Source organism: Pituophis catenifer, unplaced genomic scaffold (assembly GCF_029215685.1).
Source record: "Pituophis catenifer annectens isolate HBS135680 unplaced genomic scaffold, rPitCat1.0.hap2 SCAF_1, whole genome shotgun sequence".
NCBI classification, from domain to species: Eukaryota; Metazoa; Chordata; class Lepidosauria; order Squamata; family Colubridae; genus Pituophis; species Pituophis catenifer.
In genome coordinates, this window is record NW_027256881.1 from 342,373,107 (window position 1) to 342,393,290 (window position 20,184).

Here is a 20,184-nt window from a genome sequence, read left to right on the forward strand (position 1 = left end):
AGGAGAGTGAACTAAAGTTGTTCCCTACAAGTTGCTTCAGTCGGCGTTCCTCCTTAAATAGGCGAAGGGAGTGGCCAATTAGCCCCAAGCCTTACTCTCGAGGAGACCTCCTCCTGAGGAGCCACTCCTGCCTTTTGGCAGCTCTGCGTGCCCGTGCATCGAGAAGAGGCTCCTCCTCTTCATCCTCTTCACTTATGGGAGCTTCTGGAGGTTCTGAAGGCCCTGGCTGAATCCCCGCCTCTGGCCCCACATGTTCTCAAGTCTCCTCATTGTCTGACTCAAGTGCCAGCTGCACAGGCTGCTGGCACGGCACCACACCAGCCTCCTCGTTGTCAGAATCAGCTACAATCTACACAGGCTGCTGATGGGCCACAACACTGGGCAACATTTCTCCACATTTGATAATTCTTTGCTCTGGTTTGAGCTCCGAAGCGGATCTTAAAGAGCTAAGAGACAGAGAAACAAATCCGTGGTCATCTTCTCTTCTTAATGGCCAAGCAGGGATTAGAACCTAAACCTCCCAAATCCTAGATTATCTGGATTAGGTAAAACTGGAGGAGACTAGATTGTGATATAGTCTGCTGAAGGAACCAGGTTACCGTAATAAGCTACGGTATGGTTTTCTTGCTTTGGGCAGAATATATTAGTGAAAGTCAGAAAGTACTGTTCGTCCAGCTTTAATACAGGGAGTCCTCGATCTGCAACAGCTCATTTAGCGACCGTACAAAGTTACAGCGGCACTGCAAAAAAGTGACTTATGACCGTTTTTCACAGTCTACGACCTTTGTCTTTCATGATCGTGTGATCAAAATACAGACGCTGGGACACGGGTTCATATTTATGACTGTCGCTTGGGTCCCAAGGTCGCGCGATCCCCTTTTGCGACCTTCCGACAAGCAAAGTCCACGGGGGAGCCAGATTCACTTAACAACCTGGGTTGCTAACTCATCAATTGCAGTGACTCACTTAACGACTCTGGCGCGAAAGGTCGTAAAAGGGGGGCAGAACTCCCCTTGACAAATGTCTCACTTCACAAGAGAAATTTTGGGCTCAGTAGTGGTCGTAAGTCGAGGACTACCTGTATGTTGTGCAAAGGCAGATAATACGGACAGATAGTCCTCGATTTACAGCCGTTCACTTAATGGCCATTCAAAGTTATGACGGACCTGAAAAAAGTGATTTACAACAGGTGCTTGAATTTACAATCATTGCAGTCTTTCGGGGTTCGTATGATAACCAGCATTTATGATAGTTACAGCATCCCATAATTGCCATTTACAATCTTCCCAGGAGGCTTCCAAAAAACAAAGTCAATGGGGAAAGTCAGATTCAGTTAATGACTAAATGACTCACTTAACGACCGCAGTGATCCGCTTAATGACCATTGCAAAAAAAAGCGATAATAAATCAGGTGCAACTCACTTAACAATTTCATCACATAGCGATGGAAGTTCCGATTCCAATTGTGGTCGTAAATCGAGAACTACCTAAGTTAAAAATAGGACTGACAGTTGAAAGTTACATCAAAATATTTCCCTCTTACCTTTTCAATTTTTGATCATTTGGGTAGCTAGGAGTTACAAAAGGTAGAACTGCAGTGACGGAACTTAGATTTTAGGGAGTGTTTTGAAGGGGGCTTTTCTTTATATTAAAAATATCCCTATACAATCATTTCGCCATCAAATTTTAACAGGTCTGTCTACAAGGTCTGGTTTAAAAAGGCAGGATAATTCCCTTTTCTTTAGTTGAAATTCTCCACCAGATCCTGTACATTAAACCAGTAATTCCCAACCTTGGCAACTTTAAGACTTGAAGACTTCAACTCCCACAATTCCTCAGGCAGACAAATACTGATGATGTTACCTAGCTGGGTAATGAAATGAAATGTTAATTCCCCAATTTCTTTAAATTAAAAATATTCACATACTTCCATTTACCCATCAATTTTTAACAGGTCTGTCTGTAAGGTATGATTTTAAAAGGCAGCGTGATTTCTTTTTCTTTAGTTAAAATGCTCCACCATGGAAATAGATCCTGCCCATTAAACCAGTATTTCTCAACCTTGGCAACTTTAAGATAGGTGGACTTCAACTCCCAGAATGCCCCAGCCAGCCATGCTGGCTGGGGCATTCTGGGAGTTGAAGTCCACTCATCTTAAAGTTATTGAAGTTGAAAAAACAGTGGCTTAAACTATATTTTGACGCCATCTTTTCCTCTTTGGACAAAACCCATTCTGTTCTAACCAATACTCCACACTGTCTTTTCCAACCACAGGTCCAGAAGGCTGCAACCTCTTCATCTACCACCTGCCTCAAGAGTTTGGAGACAATGAACTGATGCAAATGTTTCTTCCTTTTGGGAATATCATTTCCTCCAAAGTGTTTATGGATCGGGCCACAAACCAGAGCAAATGTTTCGGTGAGTGAGCAAGGAGGGAGGGAGGGAGGAAGATGGGAGGGAGGGAGGAACAAAGGAAATGTGGGAGGGAGGGAGGAGAAGTAAGGGTGGGGGGAGGAGGTGGAGAAGGAAGGAGGAGGGGAAGAAGGAGAAGGAAGGGAGGGAAGGAGGGAGGGATGAAGGAAGGAAGGAAGGAAGGAAGGAGGGAAAAGGGTAGGGATGGGAGGAGGAGAAGGAGGAAGAGAAGGAAGGAAAGGAAGGAAAGAAGATGGGAGGGAGGGAGGAACAAAGGAAATGAAGGAGGGAGGAAGGAAAGAAGGATTGAAGGAAGGAAGGAAAAGGGTAGGGATAGGAGGAGGAGAAGGAAGAAGGGGGAAGAGGGGAAGGAGGAAGGGGGAAGAGAAGGAAGGGAGGGAGGAAAAGGGTAGGGATAGGAGGAGGAGAAGGAAGAAGGGGAAGATAAGGAAGGAAGGAAGGAAGGAAGTGGGAGGCAGGGAGAAACAAAATGAAGGAAGGAGGGAGGAGAAGTAAGAGTGGGGGGAGGAGGGTAGGGGAGGAGGAGGTGGAGAAGGAAGGAGGGGAAGAAAGGAAGGAGGAAGGGGAAGAAGAGGAAGGAAGGAAGGAAGGAAGGAAGGAAGGAAGGAAGGAAGGAAGGAAAAGGGTAAGGATAGGAGGAGTAAGGGTGGGGAGAGAAGGAGGAGAAGGAAGAAGGGGGGAAGAGGGGAAGGAGGAAGGGGAGAAGAGAAGAAGAGGGAGGGAGGGAGGGAGGAAGGAAGGAAGGAAGGAAGGAAGGAAGGAAGGAAGGAAGGAAGAATCTTCCATGTGGGAGAAGTAGGAAACTGAGGAAAATAACCTTCAGGTAATGTTGAAGGGACTTGGTGGCTCAGTGGCTAAGACGCTGAGCTTGTCGATTGAAAAGTTCGGCAGTTTGGCTGTTCGAATCCCTAGTGCCAGGTAGTGGGGTGAGCTCCCGTGACTTGTTCCAGCTTCTGCCAACCTAGCAATTCGAAAGCAGGTAAAAAATGCAAGTAGAAAAATAGGGACCACCTTTGGTGGGAAGGTAACAGCGTTCCGTGCGTCTTTGGCGTTGAGTCATGCTGGCCACATGACCACGGAGACGTCTTCGGACAGCGCTGGCTCTTCGGCTTTGAAACGGAGATGAGCACCGCCCCCTAGAGTCAGGAACAACTAGCACATACGTGCGAGGGGAACCTTTAACCTTACCTAATGTTTGCCTTTGAAAACCACAATTAGTGCATATCATTAAAAAGACAGACAGGGGTACTAAATATTTTGAGGTCAGAATTTCCCAGTTTTCGAATCTTAGCTCCAAAGTCCATCGCAGACCAACTAGATCCCTTTGGGTGCTTGCAAGCAAGAGACGGACCCCTAATCTCTCTTCCATCATTCTTTTACAACTGGCACAGGTAGTCCTCGATTTATGACCGGTTGTTGTGATCTAGGCCCAAGTAGTTATTACCAGACACAATCAGTCCTAAACAAACATATTTTATTAGAACAGCTGAAAATTACTTCATTCTCAGTTTAGTCCAAATTAATTCCAAAACAAATTCTTCATAAACCCTGCACCCTGCCAAAGGCTTTTCTTGGCAAAACCCCACAAAGTTCAGAAGCAAGAGCCCTGACAAGAAACAAATGTAGCAATATTGCTTTCCTACAAAGATCCCAAGAACCATTGCTGTTCTTTTAAGCCTTATGGGAGGGGCCAATCATCTCCTGGCCTTACTCCCAAGTCGTCCTTTTTGCTTTAGCTGCTCTTGCCTTCTGGAAGCTCTGTGCATGCGTGCACTAGGAACAGGCTCCTCCTGTTCCTCTGCCTCTCTGCTGTCCGACTCTGGAGGCTCCGGAGTCCGTGCATCGCTCCCAGATGGCCCTGGCCCCCTCTCTGCCTCTGACGCAGAGCCCTCATCCGGGCCTTCCCCAGACTCCAGGACTGGCCCATGGTCCACCCCAGCCTCCTCACTATCCGACTCCGCTGCCAGCTCCCCAGGCTGCTGGCGGACCACAACATTGGTCACTTGGTTACTGTTCCAATGGATCTACTGAGGGGCTATCTATAACCTCAATTCAAAGTTCTGACGGTCAGGCCCCTTTGGTGGCCATGTGAGCAAACTTCGGGCACTCGTCAACATGGCTCCGTTTATGGCCATTTTCAGCGTCCCAAGGTCATGGGACTCTGTTTTACAACAGTTTTGCTGAAAATTATCATTTACTTTCCTGTTTGGGGCTAAGCCACACCCATAGCAAAGCATTGATTTGCTTAACAACTGCACTGTTCACTTAACAAATACAGGTAGTTCTCGACTTACAACCGTTTGTTTAGTGACTGTTTGAACTTATCACGGCATTGAAAAAAGTGACTTAGGACCGTTTTTCACGCTTACGACCGTTGCAGCATCCACATGGCCATGGGGCACTTGGCAACTGATTCATATTTATGACCGTGGCAGTATCCCAGGGTCACGTGATCCCCTTTTGCGACCTTCTGACAAGCAAAGTCAACGGGGAAAGCAGATTCACTTAACAACTGTGTTACTCACTTAACAACTGCAGGGATTCACTTAACAACTAAGAAAGTTCGTAAAAAGGGGGAAAACTCACTTAACAATTGTCTTGCTGCTTAGCAATGGAAATGTTGGCTTCGATTGTGGTCGTAAGTTGAGGACTACCTGTAGCACAAAAAAGGTTGCAAAATCAAGTCAGCCATGTATCTGACCTGTTTTACCACTGTCACGAGTTTCAACTGGCTGCATTATGGTCGTAACTTGAGGAATAGCTTTTCCTGCAAACTGTCAGCACTTCAAGTTGCATTTACTCTAGTGCTGACATAAGAAGGAGAAGCGAAGGCGTCTGGAAAGGGATGTTTGACTTTTCACCTACTTATTTTCCCTGGAGATAATATCCCCTAAGAGATGGGATGGGAGGGGGGAAATTCCTTTGAGCTGGAGCAGTAGATTAGGGGTAGAATGATTTGGAAGATGGCCAATGAGTGCAGGGGAGTGGGGAACGGAAAGGGAGGGTTTTGGGGCTGGAAGTCAGTGTTGGCTTCGATGGAGTCGGGTTTAGAATGCCGTGCTTAATAAATAGGAGTTTTTCTTCAAAGACTTTGTTTGAAATGCAATTTATTTGAGACGACCTCAAAACTTGACACAAACACCCGGAGACACACACGGGGTATTGTTAAATGGATCCTTTCTTTCCTTCCTCAAGGCTTTGTGAGTTTCGACAATCCCTCCAGTGCCCAAACCGCCATCCAGGCCATGAACGGATTCCAGATCGGGATGAAAAGGCTAAAGGTCCAGTTGAAACGGCCAAAGGATGCCGGCCAGCCCTACTGACAGGTGATTGGGGGTGGAGGGGAGAGACGAGGAAACCGATGGTCTCTCAGGTAAAACGAGGCGCTTGAATGGCTTGACAAATCTGCCGGGAATTATTTTCCTGCTTCTAACACGGTGTTGTTCAATCTTGCCAATTTTAAGATATATGGACTCCATTTCCCAGAATTCCCCAGCTAGCATGCAATGGACTTCAATCCCAGAGTTCCCCAGGCAACATTTGTGGACTTCAGCTCCCAGAATTCCCCAGCCATCATGCATGGACTTCAACTCCCAGAATCCCCTAGCCAGCATGTATGGACTTCAACCAGGGGTGAAATGCTCCCGGTTCGGACCGGCTCGGGCGAGTAGGTAGCGATGGCAGCGGGCAGTTCAGAGAACTGGTAGCAAAAATCCCTGCCCCCGCCCCCCATGCCCAGCTGAGCCCCGCGATCATCAGAGCCTTTTTTTCCTTTTAAATGGCTCTGACCAGCCAAGTTCTGACATCCCAGCTGAGTTGCCTGCTAATCAGGCAACTCAGCTTGGATCGCCAGAGCCATGTAAAAGAAAAAAAGTTTCTTTTTTTTCTCCTCTCCCCCCAGCCTCCAGCTTGCTTACCTTAGCTGCTGATCGCATGATGATCGCAATCCATGCATCAGCAAGCAACTGAATCTCCCTGCCTGAATCTCCGGTGAGCAGCTCTATCTGCAACTTTAAGACTTGTGGACTTCAACTCCCAGCAAAGCTGGCTGAGTAATTCTGGGAATTGAAGTCCACAATCTTAAAGTTGCCAAGGTTGGAGACCCCTGTTCTATTGGGTAAGTTTTTTTCCCCTTTGGGAGCTTTAAAAAAAATAGTTAATTGGGGTTTTTTTAGTTGTTCTTTTTTTAGACTTAGCCATTTAAAGTTTAGGAAGTTTTAAATTTAGCTGTTTATATAAAAATAAAAATAAAATAAAATAATATTTGTGCAGCTTTCTGAGATTTAATGTGTTTCTGTAGTGTTTCACTCTAACTACACAAGCACACAAAATCTCACAAAGCTGTATGTGGAATTTTGTGAGTGTAAAGTGTGAAAGTTGTTTTTTTGGGGCTTTTTGTGGCTGTGTGAGGTTCCTGCTTGTTGCAGGGGCCATTTTGGGTCTAGCACAGCTGCTTTTACATTGTGGGTGAGCCAGTTGTGTTGTGTTGTGTGTGTGTAAAGTGTGAAAGTTGTTTTTTGGGGGCTTTTTGTGGCTGTGTAAGGTTCCTGCTTGTTGCGGGGCCATTTTGAGTCTAGCCCAGCTGCTTTTACATTGTGGGTGAGCCAGTTGTGTTGTGTTGTGTTTTGTAGGTTAAAAAAGGGCAAAGAAGTGACATTGACTTGGCTACGCCCACCCAGTCACCTTACCACCAAGCCACGCCCACTAATTAAGCCACGCCCACAGAACCGGTAGCAAAAAAATTTAGATTTCACCCCTGACTTCAACTCCCAGAATCCCCCACCGAACAATCATGGATTTCGACTCCCAGAATCCATTAATAATCTTTCCTTTTACATAGATCACAGTTGGCTTCTCAAGCTATGCATAACCAGCATTTAGATCCAATAGTTATGTTTTCAAACTTGGCTACTTTTAAATACCATATTTTTCAGACTATAAGACGCTCCGGACTATAAGATGCGCCTAAATTTACAGGAGGAAAACAAGAAAAAAATAGTTTTTGGCCTCCGCACGTCGGATTTTCACTTTCTCAATCCCCCAGAAGCACTCTGCAGTGCTCCACATGACCCATTTTCACCCAAAATGGACCCATTTTCACCAAAAAGGCACCCGTTTTTGGCCTGCAGAATGCTTCTGGGGGCCAGGGAGGGCGAAAACACCCGTATTCAGTCTATAAGGCACACCTAAATTTTCAGCCATTTTTAGGGGGTGAAAAGGTATGTCTTATACTCCGAAAAACACAGTATGTGGACTTCTATTCCCAGAATTCCCCAGACAGACATGCTGGAAGTTAGTCCATATATCTTAAAGTGGCCACAGTTGAAAAACAATGACAGATTTTCTTCATGTCTTTAGTTATTATAATTATCTATAGCACTGTTTCCCAATCTTGGCAACTTTAAGATATGTGGACTTCAACTCCCAGAATTCACCCAGCCAGCCATGCTGGCTGGGGAATTCTGGGAGTTGAAGACTCCATATCTTAAAGTTACCAAGGTTGGGAAACACTGATTTATATACCATTCTAATATTATAACCAGGATCCAAAGCCGAGTCCGGTTTTAGGATGGCGAGAATAAAAGAAACTGAAACGTTGTACAAAATTGCAAATAAGTGTGACTAAAAGAGCATCAATGGGTTTGCGGTTCTTGATTGAAAGTGTGTTTTGAGCTTCTCAAGAAACACAACCGCGTTAATGGAGCCTATTTTTGTCTTCATTTTCTTTGTGCGTGTTGTGATTTCACACATCGCCATCCTGGTTTTCCTTTAAATTGTCTTGATTTCTGAAGATGAAATTGTCCAAGCACTGCTGCTTTCTTTTCACGGAGTAACTGCTTCTGATCAGGGAATTTCATATAAGGTTTTCAGTTCCATTCTCCGCCCATCGTCCTTCCTTCCTTCCTTCCAAACTACACATTTCCTTCCCTCCTTCCTTCCTTCCTTCCTTCCTTCCTTCCTTCCTTCCTTCCTTCCTTTCTTTCTTCTTTCTTCTTTCCTTCCTTCCTTCCTCCCTCCCTTCCTCCCTCTCTTCTCCTTTTCTCATTCGTTCCTTCCCTCCATCCCTCCATCCCCCTCCCTCTCTCCTTCCTTTCCTCCCTCTCTTCTCCTTCTCCTTTCCTTCCTTCCCTCTCTCAACTAGCAGAATAACAGTTGGAAGGGACCTTGGAGGTCTTCTAGTCCAACCCCATGCTCAGGCAGCAAACGGTTGTCCAATCTCGTCTTAAAAACCTCCAGTGTCGGTCGGAGCACCCACAAGTTCTGGAGGCAAGTCGTTCCGCTGTTTAATTGTTCAAGAAGAAACAGATGGAAACTTACCAAAGAGAGATCCAACCTAAAACTAAAGAGAACCTTCCTAACTGTGAGAACAATTAACCAGTGGAACCAGTGGTGGGATGCTGCTGGTTTAACAACCGATTCGGTGAGTGCGCGTGCATGCCTAAAGCGCTTGCGCGCAGCGCTGAAAATGGAGCATTTAGAAGCTCAGCTGCTTACCTTCCAAGTCAGCAACGGTAAGTAGAACAGCGAGGAGGGGGGGAATCAGCTGTGCTACGCGATTGAGATGAGCTACAAAACAGGAAATAAAGGACAGGATAGAGCGGGGGCGGTGGGCGGGGCCAATTGATCGTCGGCGCTACCGGTTCTCCCGAAATTATTTATTTATTTATTTAATTTGTATCCCGCCCTTCTCCAACAGGACTCAGGGCGGTGAACAGCCGTGGTAAAACATAGCATATAAAATTTAAAAGCAATTTAAAAAACATTAAATAATTTTGGCTATCCATTTAAAACAACCCGGATTAAAAACAATTACAAATTAAAACCAAAGGGATGGGATCAAGCCAGCCCGGCTAGGTGAAAAAGATGTGTTTTCAGGGCCCGACGAAAAGTCCGGAGGTCTGGTATCGTGCGTATCTCTGGGGGTAGGTCGTTCCAGAGGGCAGGTGCCGCCACAGAGAAGACTCTCCCCCTGGGGGTCGCCAGCCAACATTGTCTGGCCGACGGCACCCTGAGGAGTTCGAAATGGTCCGAACCGGCTGAATACCACCTCTTGAGCGGAACGGTTTGCCTCAAGAAGTTGTGGGTGCTCCATCACTGTGAGATTTTCAAAAAGAGATTGGACAGACATTTATCCGGGATGCAACACGGTCTCCTGCCCGAGCAGGGGGTTGGACTAGAAGACCGCCGAGGTCCCTTCCATCCCTACGCGTCTATGGTTCCTATGAAAAGGTTGCATTGAACGATGGCGGCGTTGAGCTTCCGACCCTTAATCCTTCTTTCCTCTTCTTCTTTTCCAGGAATCCTCCGAGCCTTGAGCCCCTTCCTCTGTCTTGATTGCAAGAAGAACTTTCAAAAGTTGCTTCTCCTCTTCTTTGTGCCAACGGGTGGGATGGGGAGGGCTGGGTGGGGAGGGAGGGAGGGAGGGAGAGAGGGAGGGTGGAAAAAAAAAAACCACCACGGCCAGCATCTACTGGGGGGAAATAGATGTTAACCAATCCGCAGGGGATTTGAATACAGGGTCTCATGCCACATTGCAAAAGGGATGCTCCCCCTTCGGGAGCGAAGCCTCTGGACCAATCGAAATCTTTAGCTGGACCAACCGGAGCAGTCTTTGAATGCCAGCCTATTAATTTAAAAGAGATGTACATAGGAATAGAAAGAGTATATCTATACATATATAGCATATATAAATATATATTACAGGCGCTCTATTTTTTTTAAACCTTGGAAACGAGAAAAAAAAAAACAAAAAAAAAAGAAAACACCGGGACCAAACTTTTAATTTTTTTTGTTTTTGTTTTTAAATCTTCAGCTGCCAGCTGAGGACCGATAGAAACGGGACTAGGGGTTTTTAACGCTCAGCCTTTGCACAACCTCGAGGCTGGCCTGCTCTTGGAAAAAAAAAAAGAAATAGGGGAAAGAAAGGGGGGAAAAAAGGAGATTTCTGCAGCTTCTTCAGAACGGAAGGGGGATAAAATCTCCCTGACAATTTTTTCCCCCCCAAACCCTGGCATCGTACCAGGAGCCGGGACACGGTTAAAGGTGGCATCGCTTGTTCTCTGTCGAAATGAAAAAAAAAAAACAAGCAAACAAACTGGAGAAGGATGCCCGGCATTGTCGTCTTCGAAAGTTTCCAGACGGGAAGAAAGTGCCTTTGCGGCAGCACAAAAAAAAAAAAAAAAAAAAAAAAACAGGCTCCGTTTTTCTCCGTAGCCAAATATTCCTGACCAAAATGGAGGGCTAACCGCGAAACTCAGCGTGCTCAGAAAAAAAAACAACAACAACCCAACACCTGTCTCTCAAAGACTCCTAACACTGCCTCGAGGAACGGGCGCTGAACTCTGAGGGGACTGTCCCGCAGACCGGCCGATGTTTTGGGGGGAGCGCCGGCTCCTTGAATCCGAGAAGATGGGGCTAGGCTCCGTAGGGGCCCGCCGCGCGCCACTTCTGCACTTCGCCGCAGGAGTCCACAGTATGCAACCGATGTGATCTCTGTACGTATGTATCTATCTATCCACGCCACACAGCATAAAGACTTTGCACAGGTTCATTAGAGACGGATGACCCAAGTGATGGAAACCCGATTCCCTTCCCCATGTTCCACTGCATTTTAAGTGCACGCTGCACCTTCCTTCTGTTCCCTTCTGGCTCCACTCACCCTTCCCCAAATTCCTCTGATTTTTCGTTGTTGTTTTTACTCTTCATTCCAAACCACCACCACTACCATCCCACCCTTTCTGTCAAGATCTCCAATCAAGCTCACTTTGGGAATGTGTGCAAGCAGCTAGATCTCAAAGAGGCCTTCCTCCTTTCCCAGCTACCATAGAGGTAGAGTCAGTGGTGGGCTGCAACCAGTTTAACAACTGATTCTGTGAGTGCAGCGTTCAAAATACAGCAATTTGAAGCTCAGCTGCTTACTTTCTAAGGCAGCCCCGGTAAGTAGAACAGCAGAGTACAACAGCTGATTTTTGGACGGAACAGCTGATTTCCACGGAAATCAGCTGTTCCGTCCAAAAATCAGCTGTTCTTTGCGAATCAGATGATGCAGAAAAAAGGAAATATAGGACAGGATAGGTCAGGGGCGGGTGGACGGGGCCAGCTAATCGTCGCAACTACCGGTTCACACGAATCGATCCAAACCGGCAGCAGCCCACTCCTGGGTAGAGTGCCTCTGGCATGGAGGTTCTGTTTAGTAAGCAGGCCCAAGAGCTGTGAACACTCCTTCCCCATAATTAGGTCTCAATCTATTTTTTTTTTTTTTTTTAAGCAAACAAAATTCTGGAGTCCTTTTCTTTCTTTATTTTTTTAAAAAAACTGTTGAGATTTAAGATCTGTGTCTTAAATTTAATTGTGCAGTGGTACCAACTTAAAATGCTCAGCTGAATTACATAAAGCAATGTTTTTCAAACCTTAGCAACTTTAAGATGTGTGGACTTCAACTCCCAGAGTTGATTCTGGGAGTTGATTGTCCACGAAAGGTGGCTGGAGAATTCTGGGAGTTGAAGTCCACAAATGCTGGCTGGGTAATTCTAAAAGCTGACATTCACAAATGCTATCTGAAGAATTGTGGGAGTCCACAAATGCTGGCTGGGGAATTCTGGGAGTGGAAGTCCACCCCATCCTAAAGTTGCTGAGGTTGAAAAACACCGACATAAAGAATGGAGGACATGAGAGGAACGGATGAAATGTTAATTCTTTTTTATCCACACTGCCTCTCCTAAGGGTTTTCCCATCCTGTCCCATCTCTAAGCCTGTATTTTTCCATCACCTGTTTCCCTCCATGCCGGAGAGACCCACCTTCCCTCTTCCTTGCTCTCCTTCCCTGTCCACTTTCTCATTCCCCCAGACGAGTTTCAGATGTAAAGCACATTCAAAGCAGAGCTTAGCGTCTACGGTACCGCAGCAGGTCCCACCTGACCTTCCAAGGGGAGCCATTTTGACCAAAAAAAAAAGTTTCTCTTTTCTTCCTTTCTGTTGGTTTTTTTTTTTTTTTAATGGCTACACATGGATCTTCTCTTGAGCTGGTGTGAATAATGCCAGGACCGAACTATATACTTAAGACATTCCTGTTCTATTGTGTGTGTATATGTGTGCTTGGGAGGATGTTTGTGTGAACAATGGTGTTGTCACTGAGGATGTAAAGCCGGGATGAGGAATTATGTCCCTTTGATGACTTGTGGACTTCAATTCCCAGAATTCTCCTGAACCAGCCAGCATGGCTGGCTCAGGAGAATTCTGGGAGTTGAAGTCCACAAGTCATCAAAGGGACATAGTTCCCCACCTCTTGAGGGAAAGCAACATCCGAATGCTCGGAGCATCTCCACGGAGAACAAAGCATCTTTGGAAAACGATCGGAATTTCCATTCGGATTTTGTGTCTGATGGGCTAACTTGCAGTGGTTCTCCGGGGTCTGGTTGTCAGTGAGGGTTTCACTTTCAAGATTTCGTTTTGGGACACGAGCGAATTCAGGAGAGGAGCCCCTAATCCTTGATAGTCCCTAATCCTTAGTGCTAAAACTCTTGACGTTTATCTCTTAAGAGTGGGAAGGTCCTGAATGATGAAAATGTACAAGTCACCCCCGACGTAACAACCGTCCATTTAGTGGACTGTTCGAAGTTGCAACGGCATTGAAAAGAGGGACTTATTTTTTTTAATATGTAAACAAATTTTATTAAAATTTTTCTTTCATCATACATATTTTATGAACAGAATGTTGGTCACATTTTATATATTTTATATATATTAATTAATCTTTTTAATATATTCTATTCTTCTCATTTTTTCCATATTCCTCTATCATATAGTTCTTTATCACAAATTAATAATTTTTCACCATATCTTGTTATTTCAACTTCTGCCATATTTGTCTTTTTTTCCCCCAAGTCCATTTTATACATTTCCAATTTTAGCCATAATAATCTTTTTCCATACTTCTTTGTCTTATCTTAATTTCTTCTTAGTACATAATGCATAAACAGTATCAATATCCACCCTTAATTCCTAATCTCTTACAATAACATCAATTAATTATCTTATTTTTCCATTACAGAATATATTTCTCAAAATCCCCATTCCACTTTTTAACATTTCAACTTTGACTCTTAATTAAAATTGTCTTCAAAATTAAGACAAATTACTTTTTCACATTTCATCATCATATTCAAATTTTACATTAAAACTCTTTAACTTAATTGACCATCCAAAATTAATAATATTAATACAGTTTCCCTTAAATCTACTAATATTTACCATATTTCCACTGATCTTCCCTTCTTTAACCATTTTCTCTTGGTCTCTCCAAAATTCCACTTGATAATTTTCTCCTTTTATCCCATTCTCGTAACTTCTTTTTCTTTTCTTTTTTTTTGTTTTTATATTTATTATATATTTTCTTCTGACTCCTTTTTCTCACTTTTAGATATATTATTCGAATAGTTCTCCCCAAGTTTTGTCCTAATCTCTCCACTATTTCCCTTACCCTTTGATTGATTCTTTTTTGGGGGATGTTCCCCCCATCCACTCTTTTTTTGCCACTGTAAATCCCAGTGAAATAATCTAACTGCTTTTTGCATTCAATTCTTTCCTTCGATATTATTTTCTTGCTCCCCATGTATGCTCTCTTCTGCCACCTTCTCCCCTATTTCCTCTTCTGTGTGTAACAGCAAAATTTCTGACTTTTTATTACCCTTTAGTGAGTCACACATATTTTTAAACATCTCAATTAATTCCTCACACATCCAAGACTCCATATTGCCAATTTAAGAAAGTGTTAAAACTTTTAAATTATGTCACGTTTAATTAAAATTTAAAATCTATATAGTCTCTTTTTGTTTTCAAATAATGTCCAATTTAAGTATTTATCCAGTCCACTCCAAGTTAAAGATTTATTATCTTCCACAGCCATTGAGAATCGAGACCAAGCAATGTAGAAAGACAGATACTGCTTAAAAGTTCTCAGTTTCCAAATTATCTTTTAGTAGTCAAGGTCACAGCTGTACTTTCTCTTCTTTCTTCCAGTAAGTATTGCTGTACTGTCTTTCAGCCAGCAGATGTCTCTCTCAAATCCACAATATTTTCAAACCAACTAAATGTCAAAGCTGTCAAAAATATTTAAATCCACATAAAAAATACTTTTCCTTGGGTTCTTTTCTTTTACTATTTTTAGTTTCTCAAAATCCAATTATAGATGCAAAAACTTTCTTGGGCTTTAGTATTTTAGCCTCCTCTTTGTTCTTCTCCCTCCATAGAATTTCCCCAAATGCCAATTAGCCGCTCATTTCAGCTCCGGGACACCTTTTAATCCAATTTGAAATTTTCTTTTACCTGTGAGTTGGCCAATCACTCACCCGGTACCAGCATTCCGTTCAAACACCGCTCCTGCACAAAAACTTAGTCTGGTTGCCCCAGCATCAGATTGGTCATTTTACAGTGGCCGCCATCCCCGCTCCCCGGTCGAAAAAGCTGCCTCCGACCTGCCTGTTCCTCTTGGTCTTCCGAGACGCCTCTCCTTCTTCACCGCCCCTACAAGACGGTCCCGGTCCTAAGACCTCCCCGACAGCAGTTTGTCTGGCTGGATTTTCCCAGAGCTTGTCAGAGCTCACTATTTTTCCAGCCGGTCTCGCCACGACACTTCCGTTCTCCACGTATGACCGTTTTTCAGACTTACAACCATTGCAGCATCACATGATCAAAATTTGGGTGCTTGATGGTTGACTCATGACGGTTGCAGTGTCCTGGGTCCTGGGATCACCTTTTACGACCTTCTGAGAAGCAATGGGGAAGTCAGAAAACAACTTCTTTTCAACAACAGCTGCAGTGACTCCCTTAACTGGGGCAAAAAAGGTCATAAAATCAGCCAAAACTCACTTAACAAGAGAGAAGCAACCTAGAACTAAGGAGAAATTTCCTGACAGTGAGAACCATCAATCATTGGAACGGCTTGCCTCCAGAAGTTGTGGGTGCGCCAACACCAGAAGTTTTTAAGAAGAGGTGGGACAACCTCTGAAATGCTTGAGCAGGGGGTTGGAGTAGAAGACCTCCAAGGCCCCTTTCAACTCTGTTATTCTGGAGTTCTGTTACATACGGGCTTGGGAGAATTTGAGTGATGTGAAGTTACTTCTGAGTAGATAACGCTTGTATTAATATAGCTGGATCTGTCAAAATCATTCAGTGGGGTTTCTGGGGTTCTCTGAGCTTAGTAGTTTTCAGGCAGACGTTTCATTACCCAGCTAGGTAATATCATCAATGCAGATAGATATAGATAGATAGATAGATAGATAGATAGATAGATAGATAGATAGATAGATAGATGATAGACAGACACATGAATGATTCAATTCCTATGGATCAACGTAAAAGTCAAAATGTTGATCACACTGTAATAGCAATGAAGTACCTTGGATTTGCAAAATGGGGGAAAAAATGGCAATGCTCATTCAAAATATGTGCCAGTTAAAAAATCCTAACGGCAGTTAAATTTTATTCTGTTCATGCAAAAAAAAAATTGTGCGGTTGTAATTTACCGAGGTGTAGGAATCCAGCTTGGTGGTTTGTAATCCCATCATTTCTAGCTTAGTGAGCTGTTTGGATTCAACAGATTGCGACTAATTCTTTAAACCATGATTCAACCAACATAGGAGCAGCTTACCGTATTGCCCAAACTTGGGTTTTGCTGAAGGAAATGCTGTCTAGTGTCACAAGAAAAATAGCTGATGGCTTCTGTGCACCCTAACAAAAGAAATTCCCAAATGGGTTAAAATCTCCCAGGCGGCTAGATCTCAGTGAGAACGCCCCACTGCAAGTCAGTACACCCACCAGCTCCGTGATATCTCTTTACCGATCCAACCGGAGGCGAATGAAGTGTCTTATTTGGCCGTTCAGTTTTTTGCAGACATGCAAACGGGAGCGAGAGAGGTTGTGTGAATGAATGACGTGTGGGATTGTTTGTTGCGTTCCGTTTCTTTCTTCCCTGAAGTCCACGTTTACAGTTGTAAATACAGGTCTTTTATACTTAACCGTCAATTCCGTACGTGATTTGTACAATGTCGTTCTATTCTGCTATGGAGTACTTTCATGATGGCCGAACTTTTAATTTTGAATTTAAGAATAAATAAATAAATAATAAATCTATATCTATATACCCAACCTATGACTCCCCACTCCCCCCCCCCCCCGTTGCTGACTTGAAAAGGACATTTCAAACACGGTCGGAGAAAACGAAGAGGAAAAATAAGCACATGTTGAAATGAGGTATTTCCCCAGCCCTCCCTTTCTCCTGCTTCCATTTTAAGTTATCAACTGCCATGGTTTCAAATATTTGCAGGTGGCAATCTTTCCAGAATTCATCTGGCGTCCAGCTTCTTGCTGTGGTCTTAACAATCTGATGACTTTTATTGAAATAAAGTGGAAATTATTTGAATAAATCCAGACTGGGAAAAACTTTTTTCTTTGCTTCGATTTTAAACTCTCTGCCCTCACCGGCATTTAGCATAAGGGTTTTTTTTTTCAGTTTTCCGTTAATCCGTGGAACAGCTTGCCACCAGAAGTTGTGGGTGCTCCCAACACTGGAGGGTTTTTTAAAAAGGACAGACTGGACAACCATTTGTCTGCAGTGGTGTAGGGTCTCCTGCTTGAGCTGGGGGTTGGACTAGAAGACCTCCAAAGTCCCTTCCAACTCTGTTATTCTGAAATAAGTCTTAAAGTTGCCAAAGTTGGACACCCCCAGAAATGAAGACTGTTTGAAGTTACGACTGATCCAAGAAAAAGGGAACCAGATTCAAATTTTGATGGTTGGGCCACTCCGGTGGTTAGGTGACTGAACGTTGGCCGCTTGGCAACAAGGCCATATTTACCGCCATTTGCTACGTCCCAAGGTCACATGATCAGTTTTTACAACGGTTTTTCTGAAAACGAACATTTATTTCTAGTTTTTGGAAAAATTGCACCCGTAGAGAATCAATAGTTTACTTAATGACCCTGGTGTTCATTTAATGGCCATGACAAAAACTGTCATAAAATCAGTCAGTCACATGATAGACCTGTTTTACATGCAACCATAATAAGCAAACTCTATTATGGTCATAGGTCAAGGATTACCTGTACAGATAGTCCTCGATTTACAATTATTTGTTTAATGACTGTTTGAAGTTACAATGGCACTGACAAAAGTGACTTATAACTGTTTTCCACTTATGACCATTGCAGCATCCTCATGGTCACATGATCAAAATTCAGACACTTGACAACTAACTCATATTTATGATGGTTGCAGTGTCCTGGGTCATGTGATCCCCTTTTGCGACCTTCTGACAAGCAAAGTCAATGGGGGAAACAATGATTTGCTTAACGACCTCACGATTCAGTTAACAACTGTGGCAAAAGAGGTCATAAAATGAGGCACAACTCAACAGCTGTCTTGCTTAGCAACAGAAGTTTTGGGCTCAGTTGTGGTCGTAAATTGAGGACTACCTGTATGCAAGAACCTGGCTGTGCCCTCATCACTTTTACAGGAATTTAATAAGATTTATTGATTAACTGAATCTATATGTGATTTATTATTTTTTATTTTATTTTATTTTTATATTTAAATTTATATACCACCCTTCTCCCAAAGGACTCAGGGCGGTGAACAGCCAAAGGTAAAAAACATAGAATACAACAATTTAAAAGCAGTTTAAAAAATATTAAACAATTTGGCCCCACAATTAAAATACCCCATTTAAAATTAAAATTAAAATTAAAATTAAACAATTAAGAGAAGTTAGGCCAGCCCGGCTTGTTGAAATTAAATGAGATTTATTCATTAACTAAACCAGTTTAGTTAAGTTACAGAAACAGTCATAAACATACATAAATCTTATATATATATGATTTATATAGATTTATATAGGACTACCTATATTTACAGAAGAATTTGCAGGCTTCAGGTAGTCTTCGACGTACTTAAAGGTATAACGGTGCTGACTTACAACTGGTACTGGCAGTTATAATTGCTGGAGCATCCCCTAGTCACATGACCAAAAATTGGGCACTTGGCAACCAGCATATATTTATGTCCACACGGTTCAGTTAACAACGGCAGGGATTCGCTTAGCAACTGTGGCAGAAAAAGTTGTAAAATCAGATGTGACTCACTTAACAACCAGCTCGCTTAGTAACAAGAAAGGAAAGGTCTGTTGGAATTTTTAAAACTGGGAAGGAGTTCTAAGAGAAAAACATATAAGAAACATTGTTTTAGATAAACGTTAATGGGGGTTGCTCTGCTTCAGACCGTTGTAGAAAGAAAAAGACTACTATGCTAGGGAATTCTGGGAGTTGAAGTCCACCCATCCTAAGGCATGTGCTGGCTGGGGAATTCTGGGAGTTGAAAGACTGCAGAGAAGAGCAACAAAGATGATGAGGGGACTGAAGGCTAAAACATATGAAGAACGGTTGCCGGAACTGAAAATGTCTAGTTTGATGAAAAGAAGGACTAGGGGAGACATGATAGCAGTCTTCCAATATCTCAGGGGTTGCCACAAAGAAGAGGGAGTCAAGCTATTCTCCAAAGCACCTGAGAGCAGGACAAGAAGCAATGGGTGGAAACTAATCAAGGAGAGAAGCAACTTAGAACTAAGGAGGAATTTCCTGACAGTGAGAACCATTAACCAGTGGAACTACTTGCCTCCAGAAGTTGTGAATGCTCCAACACTAGACGTTTTTAAAAAGATGTTGGATAACCATTTGTCTGAAGTGGTGTAGGGTTTCCTATCTAAGCAGGGGTTGGACTAGAAGACCTCCAAGGTCCCTTCCAACTCTTATTATATATTGCTCAAAAAAATAAAGGGAACACAAGCAGAAGACATCCGAGATCTGAATGAATGAAATAGCCTTATTAAATACTTTGTTCTTTACATACAGTAGTTTATACACTGCTCAAACAACTAAAGGGAACACAAAACTACTGTATGTAACGAACAAAGTATTTAATAAGGCTATTTCATTCATTCAGATCTCAGATGTCTTCTGCTTGTGTTCCCTCTATTTTTTTGAGCAGTGTATATATTACCCTGTTTCCTCCAAAATAAGACATCCCCTGATAATAAGCCCAATCGGGCTTTTGAGCGCATGGCAATAAGGCCAAGCGCTTATTTCAGGGTTCAAAAAAATATAAGACAGGGTCTTATTTTCGGGGAAACACGGTATATATTCTGAAGTCCACCCATCTTAAAGTATGGCTAGCTAGGGAATTCAGGGAGTTGAAGTCCCCCCCATTTTAAAATTACTGAGGTTGAAAAATCCTGATTTATTTCATTGGTACAATGATGGCAAAACCTCAGTCATGTCATGCCTGATTCAGTGGGTCTGCAATCCCCCAAATGCCGTAAGGAAGCCTGCAGGTGGGTGAAAAAAAACTCAAGATGGTGGTAACAGGCATGCAACTCAAACCCACCCGTATTTTATGTCACAATGTCTGTAAAAAAAAAAGGGGGGGTGGATCTTTTAATTTGCTTGTTTTGGACTGTTTTGGAAAGATGTAAAAAGAGCAGGGCGGCTTTCCGTGCAGGCCCGAGGCCACCATCTTGCCTTTTTTGACCTCTGCTGCTGAAATGGAGCCTGAGCACGCTTCAGTAAGGTGGAAAGCGGGAATTAGGAGAGAGCGACAGCATTGAAAAGATGCTTAAAGGGTGCAAAATGTTACTCGTTGAAGGGAACTAAACGTTGCATGGTGTAAACCTGGCAAGCAAACTAAGCATGAATGCCATCTGATGG

The 20,184-nt window shown here is 43.3% G+C and overlaps 1 protein-coding gene across 2 annotated transcripts in view; it reads left to right on the forward strand.

Annotated features, from left to right (window-relative positions):
* Window positions 1-9,753, forward strand: part of CELF5 (CUGBP Elav-like family member 5) — a 109,434-nt gene extending 99,681 nt beyond the window's left edge. The window contains exons 11-13 of one of the 2 annotated variants that reach the window (XM_070931885.1): window positions 2,275-2,418; window positions 5,629-5,759; window positions 9,732-9,753. In XM_070931885.1, the coding sequence (XP_070787986.1) occupies window positions 2,275-2,418; window positions 5,629-5,756 (272 nt within the window). In that variant the 3' untranslated portion in view covers window positions 5,757-5,759; window positions 9,732-9,753. Of the gene's footprint in view, window positions 1-2,274; window positions 2,419-5,628; window positions 5,760-9,731 lie in introns of those variants that run through there. The other variant, XM_070931886.1, reaches the window with a different exon arrangement.
* Window positions 9,754-20,184: the final 10,431 nt, after the last annotated feature.